This window comes from Helicoverpa zea, chromosome 31 (assembly GCF_022581195.2).
Source record: "Helicoverpa zea isolate HzStark_Cry1AcR chromosome 31, ilHelZeax1.1, whole genome shotgun sequence".
Taxonomy (NCBI): Eukaryota; Metazoa; Arthropoda; class Insecta; order Lepidoptera; family Noctuidae; genus Helicoverpa; species Helicoverpa zea.
The window spans coordinates 15329583-15342028 of NC_061482.1; the positions used below are offsets into that span (position 1 = coordinate 15329583).

A 12446-nucleotide genomic window follows, 5' to 3' on the forward strand; every position below is an offset into this window, starting at 1 on the left:
TGGGCACGGGGTGCATATTATACGATAAATCCCGAAGAAAAAGTTATTCAATACGTTTTTGAGTACTAACCCGTTTGTAGGACGGAACGCAGATACGCGAGACACAATTGATTTTCTATTGTTTTATAATTAGTGACATACAAACAGCTAAGCTTGGTATTGTTATTTTTACCCTAGCTTAATTTGCATGCCCTCACTAGGTCTAAATTGACTGTGAATACAGTACTGTAGCGCATAGTACCTATCTATGTATATCATGGATGGATGCAAAACATAGCCTAATTTTTCATTAATTCATTATTAAAAAAAACTCTTGAAAAACGTTACTGAAACTTGTATTTTTGTGTTTCGTTTCTTGACAGGTTCTTAACCAAGAAAAACTGGGTCATGCACAGTATTCCCGCATTAGCAGCGAAAACCAAGCCAATACTCTAAAAGGTTGCATTTAAATAAATCAAACATCACATTGAAACAGACGTTTGACCTTCAAAACATTGATTTAAAATCCGTTTGCATCCGAACCCTAGGTAGCTCTCCCCCACAGTGGACAGCACATATGTACTCAATAATACTGTTTGAAGTAGCTCAATTACGACCCTCAAAAATAATAAACAGGATGAAATCGCCCGACCCTCCTCTTATTAAACGTTTGGCCCAAGTATTTTTGTTGCATATCGATCATTTTTCTGCTGTTTTTATGGTGAGTCCACAGGATATAAACTTCACACAGACTTACATAGAATTTTGTTTGCGCTACAAATCGGTGCATACAAAAGTCTGAGCCAATGTTAAGTCTGCACAAAGATCTTGTCATTATATTTCCACTAAGACTTTAGATTTTTGCTCAGACTTTAACAGCCTTACTTATAAAAATCTCTAATCATCTTCTTAGCATCATTTTAACTAATTACTACTTAAAGCCTTAAGTAGTGATTAAATGTTAGTTAAGAGACATGCTTAAGCAACGTTTATAGGTAAGAATTTTCTTAAACAGCCCTTAAGTATTACTTATTATTTAATTCACGTTTATAAGTAAGGCTGTAAGTTCGTACAGATATTTGTCTGTATCATATGGACCCACCACTATGCACTGATGAAAACATTCACGAATCGCGATTGAACAAAAAAGAAAGGAAAGAAATTGAATGAATTAGAAATTGTTGAGTACACTGTCATTGCCGATGGCAGTCAGAGCGTGTAAGAGAAACTATTTAGGGCTGTTAAACGTAACAACTTTACAGTAGACGTACTCTCCAAAAAAGTTAAATTATCTAGATTATTCTAAAACATGTTGGGACAGGATTAAAAAACAGTAATTCTAATTAGTCCGTCTTTTAGATTATCAAAAATATTGGACAAGTATTTTTAATTTTAATCCTATATTAAACATATTCATATTATTTATTTGCATTCCACAATGTATAAAGTAGGTGTTACAGTTTGGCTTAGAGCTAGGTACAATTGTGGACCCTGTAGGGCAAAGCAAAATGAAATACATAAAACTTACAACTAAAATTATAATTATTAAATCTATAGAAAAAAAATAATAAAAATTCAAAACAATCATAAGTAAAGGCCATAAAGTTAGGGAGTGCGAGTTTGTGACGTCAAGTTTATGAAAAAATTGTCCATAAAAGTGATGTAAATCAAAATTAAAACATATTTTATCTTCATTGTTATAGGTGAGAAGAAATAAAAAATATGTATCCATTATTTTAGGGTTATCTGAAAGACTGACTATTACTTTTTATCATTCATCATGCCTATTTGCTATAACCGATATTGGGGACCGCATATCCATACCGTGACATGATTTCAAATCAATGGTCACATCATTTGTTGTTGATGGTTATAATTCTGACGGTCTTAAAATCATGGATAATAAGCCATAATTCACCTAAATTTCGTACTTACTACTACATACTTAGGCTGCGTTTAAACCAAACTGTTAGCCGCCTAATGTCAGCGTCCATATGCATAGCGTAATAACATATCGTCGGTTAGATGTCAAGGAAAAAGTGAATATGTATGGAAATTCTATAAACTGCGTAACATTCGCTCAAATGCGGCGATTTAAAGTCAGTTTAGTCTGAACACAGCCTTATCGTAATAAAAAAATTACATCAGCCAGTCATCTGACTAAATTCATTTATAGTCCAAACTCAGATAAGAATGGTTATTGACTTCAATAATACAATTACCAAAAACAAGCATTTCTGTTTTGGTTTGAGTTCTGCAATTAATGACGGAAAACGTATGACTGTTCGACTGCTATAAATATTATTACCGGACAATACCATTTTCGGATATACCTACCTATATGTTATTTTAAGTGATATCAGAATACCATATTCAGTATTTTATCCCTTTTTTGCGGTTGAATAATATACACTGGTATAATAAAGAGGAAACATTTTTTGTTTGTTTGTTTGCACCCTAAAGGCTCAGAAACTTCTGAAAGGTACATTTTTTCCGAGTGACATAGGCTATACTCTATCCCGGTATGGGTAGTAGTTCCCGCGGGACGTGGACGAAACCGTGAGAAAACTGCTAGTTAATTTATATTAGCTGTTTTCCGAGATTTAGCTCGCGTCCCTCGGGAACTGGTTCCTCCTCCTTGATAAACTATAGAATATGTCACCCGGGGATACTAGAGCTTCCCAGCAGTGAAAGATTTTTTCAAATCAGTTCAGCAGTTTCGGAGCCTTTAAGTTACAAACAAACAATTTTTTCCTCTTTATTATATTAATACCTATAGATAGAGATAGTACTTACGATTTGTTTATAGTGCTGATACTGAGTCATGCAAGTTAACGTTCTCGATACGTTAATTATCATACAACTTTATCACGCAGCACTTACTTAAAGAATTGTTTATTTACTAAAGCTGTAATCGGATATTGGTCGTATTAAGAACGCTATCATTCAGTTGATAGTAAACGCTACCTTTCGGCAAAATTAACGAAAGGGAAATATTCAAATAAAGTGACGTCATATATGACTCTTTAATTCAGCCGAGTTATGGCCTAATTTTCTGTCTTTTTGTATATGAATAAGAAGTTCTTCGGATAACTAAAACAGAAGTACGTGATTGTAATCGTTGGACGGAACCCAAGACATAACCTCACATGACTTCATGCGCCACAATCGCCAACCATACTCGTATTGTTTGTTAGGCATAAACGAAACGGCTGCATTTCTACATTATCACAATTATCAGCATGAAATTCTTTACTTTATGAAATAATGAACAGTGGCTCCTCTCTAACTAATCCAATATGCTCTTAGAAAAAAATAATTAATCGCGTTCTATAACCGACTTCTCAAAAAAGAAGAGTTACTGAATTGAGAAGTTTGTATGTTACTCTTCTTTTATTAACCGTATTAAACTTTTATGGAAGCATTTTCTACCCCGAATGGTTATAGGTATAAGTTTTAAACCATTTAGTCCAAAAGTTCAGTTTATTCCAACTCCTGTCAAATAAAAGCTTTTTGGGCGGGGTTCATGTGACCTAATGAAAAAACTTTTTATTTGTTATGTCATCTTCAAACAGGTCTCGATACGGCTTCCCAGCGAATCTCCGGCGTTACACATCGATATCAAAACAAGAGAGGAAATAAACTTCATAATAACCTGTCAGTAACTTGTCTACCAGAAATAAATACCAAGGACTTAAAATACACCCTTCAGAATTTCCTAAGAAGATTTCTATTTAAGAGTGCCCGTTTCTCGGAAAAGCTACTTAATTGTTCGCCTGTATTGTAGTCGGAAAACAAACAACTACAAAAGAAAAGTAGTTCCAAGTATCATTCGATGAATCTTTAGAAAATAAGTGTTGGACCTGTTTTAAGTTATTAATTAAAAAATCATCATAACATTTGTGTGTGATGTCGTCATTACGTGGCGAGACATTAACGCGGCTCAGACGAAAACCGCTTGGAACGAGTTTACTGATCCAGCCGTTTGTAGGCTTTCACTCTAAATAGCAACACGTGTTTGCCGGAAAATAAAGTAAAAGTACCTATTATACTTATTAGTACACCTGAAATTCTCTTCTGGCGACTTACTTTAAAGATTATTCGTACTTAGTAGTGCTCTATCAGATATTACAAAAATAATATGTAATTTTATTTAAACGAAAACGCTCACAAATCTGTAAAGACAAGAAAATACAACGATGTTTCAATTCTTAAGACCACTCGAAGTCAGCTATAGAGCGCATTGTAATATCGCGATCACGTTTGCGCCCGCTGACACGGTTGATTCCTACGATTGTAGTCTTTCAGCTTTGACAATAGGCCCAGGTCCAAATAGATAGTGGCACAGGACGGACTTATCAAACTCTGCCGTCAGAAATGTACGTGATAAACAAGTAAAATTCACGAAATGCTGACTGACACGTTAGTCTATAGCAGCTACACTGACCCAATTTTTCGCTAGTCTCAACAGATCCTCCGCGTCGAAGCCAATTATGATGCATTGTCATAAAATTGTAAGAATCAAATATTCGTATGGCAAAAAGGATTTTTCTTTAAGCAAGGTCTTTGCTGCCTCTCTTAATAAGAATACTTCCAGGGCTTGATCTAATAAGCTTCGTAGCCTGCTACAGACGATGCTCCTTGGAATTAAATTCTTGTTTAGATACTTTTATCCTGACAGGGATAAACTCTTACAAAGTTATATTATGGGAACGTGATTTTTAAATCTAGACTAAACGTGAGCACGTAGATAAGCTAAAATATTTCTTTGAGCTTAAATACCGAGAGAGGCTGATCGATAGATGCTTCTGATCTTATAAAATATTTCCTCAAGAATTACCAATACCTACAATTCCTTTTAAAAAGAAAAGTAGATAACTAAGCAACTTGCAGAGTAAAGTTTTTGATCCGGATAAAAATGGAAGCAATAAAATCGGCCTTGGATTCACATTGAAGGTTTCTTCCAAGTTCTTGAATTACTTAGGGATAAGAAACAGCTGCTATCCTGAGTAAGATGACCCTCTAAAGTAAAACTTGCTTGCATACAATAGAATTTTATTTGGAAGGCGTGGAGCGTCATAAGCCATATCTCACTGCAGCGTCGTATAAAACGTGAATCATTTATAGGTACGTTGCAGTGGACGTGGATGTTATAACGTCAAGCGGTATTTTGGGCTACGAGTTCATCTTTTGAGAATTATGCATTTACCCGTTAATGAAATTGAACCAAAGTAAAAAAATTTTTCGCCAAAAAGTTTTCTGCGACTCTTCAATGCCTTTTGACAGGGAAAACCACTGTTCCGCATTCACGGGAATGCGTTACAGGTACCATTTCAGAGAGCACCTGACCAGCTCAAAGGCTTAAATTAGTGTTTCACGGGAAATGTATGCGTGAATTTAGCTCTCGATTTCGGGTAAATGTTTGTTGTGCAACCACGACCTTTGAACTATTTTCACTGAGGGGCTTTTCATTGGGAACGAATTAAATTGCATTTATGGGGAGCACGGATTCTAGGATATACCTAAGTCCTGTATCACAATTCTGCCTAACATGGGAGTCGAATTCGGGTCGCCTTTAGCAGGATAGGTGTTTCTAACTACCACTATAAAGGATAAACCAATATTTATTATTTTATAATACACGTAACGTAAAAACTCGATCTCAATCTTGATTTCTCAGACTGCGTGGCATCAATGTCTCCTCATTAATCTCTTAGCGATGTACGAAGCAGAATAACGATTCAGATTCCAACGGACTAAAGTCCACCAGTGTTTCTTTCGGTGCCCTTTACTTTATGGGACCACAGCAACTCTTACAAGGGAAATCATCAAATGACTTCTCAGCGGGCTCTGGATGCAGGTAATATGAGGTCTGACTTTCACTCGATTATGGCTAGTGAGGTCCTATTCTTTATTAAGTCAGTGAACTTTTTCGAGAACATCCTACAGTCTAAAGTCTTACCTGATCGAACGGACATTGTTTCCTGTGTAAATGTTTGAGGCATTGTCTGCATAGTGTGTGGCCACATCCGAGGCTAATGGGGCTGCGGGGCGGAGCACCGAATTCGCGGCAGCACACTGGACAGTTCAAATAATCCGTCCATTGAGGCGCCTGGATTGGCATTCTGGAACAATAGAGTACATATGTTTAGTACTAATCCAACCATAAGGTGACCCTCTGACCAATAAATAGGCCTTTTGGGCAAACAATAAGACCATGTTTTGAAAAAATATTGGACATCCGATCGGTTGTCTTCGTTTCCTATACTTAAACTAAGTAAAACCTTAGTTGCAATAATTTGTCGTTAAAATATAAGGCAGTTGCTATGCGTGACAAAAAATCGCCTGGCACACGACATAGTAGCAGTTCGTACTTTAAACTAAAGAAAATCGAAAACTAACATAACAGTATTGCAACATTTATGTAACTGCATTTTAAAGTCAAATACAGCGACAAAAGCTTTTCACGTCGTCCCGGGCCCTAGGAAGTAATCTAGCTTTATGATCAAAAGCAAAAATCATTTCGATCAGTTGCTCCGTTTGAGCGTCGTACAAAAAGATACTCTTTCAAGAAATTTTAAAAAGATTTCTCTCTTAAGATTTCAGACATCCTCTCAGAAAGTGCAATGCCTCGGAAATACGCCAGACGGAGGCGAATATAAAGCAAACATTTCATTGCCTATCTCGGAACCTTTATTTCTTTTTTATGCTCAAATTAATTGGATGCGCTTTTTAGACAGCCTGTGGTTTTTTAATCGATTATTGTTTTATCCCGCAAGTGCGTACTATGTCTAGACTGGTTTCTTTATTGTGATATTTAATAAATCGTCTAGGTAGCCGCATATAATACGACTTAATTAGTGAGGATTATTGCAGAGGTTACTGTTGATTTGCTATAGAATAGAACGATACGTTATTTCAACACCCTTGAATTAGTATTCGTCCTGTATTGATGGCAATACTTAACAACCCCATGCAGTTTCTATACATATTTGAATGAATTGCTTCAAGGTCATATCTTTACTTGATTGCGACAATATTTAGCAAGGATACGGTGTGTAAAGATGAGGACTACCAGGGACTTTATGTGGTTGTTTTTGTTAAAACATTCGGTAATTTAGAATTTTATAAGCTGGCAAGTAGATACAGCCAGTATAGGACACACTTGAGAGCACGTACGGCAACTTCGCCGTACGGCCGCCGTGACGTGGTGTTGCCGTCTATGCTCACGGGCCACACGCGACAGCCTCAAACGCCGCCACAAGAAGCAAGAAGCGGCCACAAAAGTGGCTGAAGCGACAAAAAAAACACCGGGAAGTGGGTCAAATTAAAATGCCAAGATTTCCTTACATAGTTACATACATACAGGTCGACCTAATAAGTAAAAAATCACTTAACTAACCATTCAATTCAGCAAAATATTGTAAAATTATGAACAAAGTGAAGTAATAAATTATTTATTTATTTATTCATACACTAGCTTCCGCCCGCGGCTTTGCTCGCGTAGAGTTCGGTTATATCGCGTTTCCAAGAGAATTCTTCAAAAATCCGGGATAAAAACTATCCTATGTTCTTTCTCAAGGTCAACTCTATCTCTGTACCAAATTGTATTAAAATCAGTTCAGCGAGCGGTTTAGACGTGAAAGCGTAACAGACAGACAGATGGACAGACAGACAGATGGACAGACAGACAGAGTTACTTTCGCATTTATAATATTAGTAGGGATTGTAATTTATCAACTTTATATAAGACCACATTGTGAAGAGAGAATTAATTATATTTGTTTTTTATTTTTATTTATTAATATTATCTTTTCGGGTTTATTGAGACCGGTACTTGAAGTACCTATCTTTCAGGCCTAAGCCAAAATAAGATCCCTTTTTTTTCTCAGCCTGTATTGTTCCAGTGCTGGGCGAAGGCCTCCCCATTTTGTCTCCACACCTCTCATCCTTTGAGTCCTACTACAAATCAGGGTTGTAGGCATCAAGGTCCTCACGCCATCTCTTCCGTGGCCTACCCCGCCGATGGCCATCCTGTGGTAGCCACTGTGAGATCCCATATTTCAGATTAATCGTTAATTCGGGAAGGTGGATTATGTACAGTTTTCTAACTATTCAGCATGTATTTAATATGGTACCTTTTGTAATAATACGGTTTTAAAACTTAATTTTCTAGTTTATTGTAACCTGGTAGTTATTTATTTACGGGTTGATTTGGGAAAACGAATTTGATGCTGTATTAAAATTATTGTCAAGGTCTACAAGGACTATATATCATTACCAGCGGTTTCACCCGCATCCCGTGGGAACCTCGGCTCGAACCCGGATAAAAAGTTCCTCAATAAATGGGCTATCTAATACTGAAAGAATTTTTCAAATCGGACCAGTAGTTCCTGAGATTAGCGCGTTCAAACAAACAAACAAACTCTTCAGCTTTATAATATTTGTATAGATTAATTAGGGCTATCATTTGAACATGTTTGGCAGTCATTATGGGAAGTCTTAAATAATAAACGATCGAGAGGTAAAAATCATATAACGCGGTCTAAGTTGCGTACATACTTTTTACTAAGTGGTTATATTTCTCTGATAATGGATATTGGGTTGTATTGTCTTCGTTAAGCGAACGCTAAAACCCAATACCTCTACCAGACATCTGGAAGAGCGGGGGTGAGGTGTCATGGATCCGGAAAAGACCTGGCGCTGCTTTGCCTCAGCAGGAGCTGACCTGTCCTGCTGAGAGCTGTCCTTTTGGGATCTCGATCGGGGGAGTAAATGCAATAGGGCCCTAACCTTCGTGGTAGTCGGAGAATGGCAAATGACGATATTCCTAGATTATCACCCTCCTTGACCATCTTCATTATTATTAGGAGATGTTTAAGGCAAACGCGTGACGCGACGACGTGACGTACATAAAGCTATGGTCACAGTAGCAAACAGCATTTATGAAAATATCATGTATGTTAGGAAAAACCTACATTTTTGTTTGATAAAATATGTGATAGACATAATTATAAGACTAGAAATAAAAATAACATAGCTATTGCGCAGTTTAGATTATCTAAAGTACATACATCTTTTATGGGATATTGTGTCAAATGTTATAATAAAATACCAGACAACATTCTGGAACTCAATGACATGCGGTATTATGTATATGAAAGCCACACTTTATAAGCAAGCATATTATAAATTAGAAGATTACATTCAAGATAAAAATGCTTGGCCAGCATGTTTGCTGGTCCTGCTCCATAGGACATACTGACAATATTTAATTAATTAAAAAATTAAAATTACACCAGCGAGTAAAATTGTCCTTTTAATTATTGTCTGTAAAGTGCCACTTTACAGACAATAATTAGTTCAGTTTAAACTACATACACACTGATTTGTAAATGTGAATACCATGTAGCATTTTAATCGTCATTTTATCGTCATTTGTCTTTGCGATTCTACATGATCTTCGCATGCTGCTATTGTATGTATCAATACATACAAACTGTAATACCATACTATTTTTAAAAAGAGTAACAATGGAGTTGCTTGCCCGTTCTTCTCCACAGGAAGCTACTTTGAACGGGCAACTAGAATCAAACTTGGAACGGGCAACTAGAATCAAACTTGGTTATATTTTTGACGTTCATGAGTGCTTGTAAGGGCCTAAATGAAATAAATGACTTTGCCTTTAATGGAAGTGGTTGAAATAGGTTTTTACTTCACAGTTAATACAAAATCCAAATATTTTTGAAATTGGTCTGAGGGTTCTCGAGGAAAATCCGTTCTAATGTTCCACATGTACAGTCACTTTAATCGCCCAGGAGTGGGAGTAGTTAAAATAGGATCTTTACACTCTTAACACAAAATCCAAATATTTTTGAAATAGGTCCCAGGGATCAAAAGAAATTAATCTGACAAGACTTTTCTGCTAAATAAGTCTTATTACTATATTGTTAATCTCAATGCTCAGGATCTGGCTGTCAGGATCCAGTACTGGAAAATGCTGGAATGGGTTATTTTTTTAATCTACAAGACGCCTGCGCTATGTCTATTTACTAGAAAAATCTTATCGAGACGAATAAAATAAGCTCAAACACAAGGTAGTTAGTAGATACCATTAAGGAGTTCCCTCGTCTTAATGTTGTTTCCATCGTCAGGTCAGATCTTAACCTTTAGGGTTTTATGGTGTCTGAGACATATATCTGAATGACAAAGCTTTGCTCAATATGTGCCTCCAATTTTCGAGAGTCGCTCCCGATTTTTTTAGAGATTCCATCACAAAATAGCTATTTTGTGGTCTTACGTACAATCCGAAATAGATTATGATAGGATAAGTCAATATTTAGCTTAATTCTCATTGTATTTTAGTATGGAAGTATTATTGGCTCAAGCCACCTTAAAAAAAGTCATTGCATAATTTATACTACTGAGTCATAACAACCTATGTATGAACCATCATGAGACATATTTAATATAATTTATATCTGATCATGATAAAATATTTATTATTTACCATGGAAACCAGTAAAAAATTAGAAATGCTACAAGTCGCAAATGCTTTCGGATTAGTACCTATTTAAAAATTCAGGATATTATGGGTCAGGTTTAAACCTATCTATACTAATAGAATAAAAAGGAGACTTTGTAGGTACTAAGCTGTTAAAGTATGTGTTACCTCTTTCACAATAATCTATCTTTTGTATATTTGAAAGAACATTTGAAAAACAAATTATATCATAGACAGGGAACCTTAAAAACTAGGACCAACACTTAGGTAGTTAGGGGCATGGCAGAAACAATAATAGCGAAGACACCATATGGAAGGAAGGGCAGGCTCCTTCTATTAGGTCAAGCAACATATTATAGGCATGATCAGTTACTGGAACTAAGATGTTCAGGTACTGTGGCAATTCATAACCAATCTGTCAAGGATAGATCTTGAGAGATGAAACTGAATTTCCTAGTTTTCACAATTGAGGTTTAGATAATAATTTGTATTTACAGTGGATAGATATGAACTGCCCAAGACCCGGATTCTTGAGAGATTGATTTTATTATGAAAATAAGGGGAGGTTCCATAGAAGATGTGTATGGGCAGAGCTAGCAAAATATCCTTGTCCCACAAAGACCCGCACTTTGACACTCGCTACTCTTTTAGGAGACTTTTGAGTTGTGACATCTCTGCTAAGTAATGGTCAGTTTCTATGGCCAATCTGACCATTGTTTTCTGATTAGAGATTTAGCGCCATATGGAAAATGTGAAATTTCCATCTCTATAAATTTCTGTCAGATACAATGGCTTTAGAAACATGCATTTTAACATCTACTTAAAACATTGAATCTACTACATAATCCCATTAGTAAAGTTTTCATTTAATTATTAATAAATATTAGGTTTTCTTAATATTTGATATGAAATCTAGTATGTTTTAAAAGATAGGAATAATGTCGTGTCAAAATATGTTCTGATTAATATAAAATTTAATTCAAAAGTCAAGGATAAAAATCTTGATGAAGGCATGTATGTTATAAGGAAGAATGCTCTACCATAATGACTAATGTGTGTAAATATAGATAGCTAGGTAATTGCAACTGGAGAGATTAATAGGCACTATGTCAGGGATATTAATTAATGACAGAAAGTGTTAAAAAAACAGCTAAAGCAGGATCTAAAGTCACTTTTAATCTCTATGAGAAACAGTTACACTTTTTTATAAAGTGATAAAAGCAAGAAATCCACAAAAATATAGCTTCAATAAGAAGTGATTTAAAAGAGAACCTACATTTTTGAAAGCTGAACTACTCAAATATGTATGAATGTTTTTCCCAAACGTTCTGGGGACTGACAGTGGGAGATCTGAATTTCTTGCTTTTTAATAAGTGTTTATGCTGTAGGCATGCTAAATGATATCGCAAGCGCAGGGAGAGGTCAGCAATGACATTATGAAGCCAATAACACCATGAATATGGTAAAATATTCACCGTGACATTGGAAAATTAACATTTTGAGAATCATGACGATTTTCTGCGAATTTATATTTTAGCGTCCATGATAGCTATCTTTAAAATACTCTAAGCGGTGTATTACATCATTGGTACCGCAGAATTTATAAAATAAACCCAAAAATAAGGCTTTATACGTAAAAAGTAGACACTGTACAAAAATTATGACATCTGAAAATTGCCACCTCGGCAGTCGCCTGATGGTCTGAACACGCCATGATTCTCAGTTTATTGTCTTTGTGTGGAAGAAAAGGACACAATGACGTTATGAAAACAATATTTTTTCGTAATACCTTACAAATAACTCGAACAGTCATCACAAAAGTAACACATTTAGCTTCTACCCACTTCAAAACATGATCGGTCAGCAGCCGTGAAACATAGACTAGATAGACTTTTGCAATTTATTTATGAAGATGGAAAAATTGTCTGACAGGCGGTGTGGCTAAAGTCAAAAGCACGATTAA

The 12446-nt window shown here is 35.8% G+C and overlaps 1 protein-coding gene across 1 annotated transcript in view; it reads right to left on the minus strand.

Moving 5' to 3' along the window:
* The window catches only part of LOC124645307 (roquin-1), a 29819-nt gene extending 17446 nt beyond the window's left edge, over nucleotides 1-12373 (minus strand). Inside the window, exons 1-2 of the mRNA XM_047185107.1 lie at nucleotides 12273-12373; nucleotides 5942-6104 (exon numbers count right to left, since the gene is read on the minus strand). Of these exons, the coding sequence (XP_047041063.1) occupies nucleotides 5942-6103 (162 nt within the window). The 5' untranslated portion in view covers nucleotide 6104; nucleotides 12273-12373. The remainder of the gene's footprint in view (nucleotides 1-5941; nucleotides 6105-12272) is intronic.
* Between the last annotated feature and the right edge of the window lie 73 nt (nucleotides 12374-12446).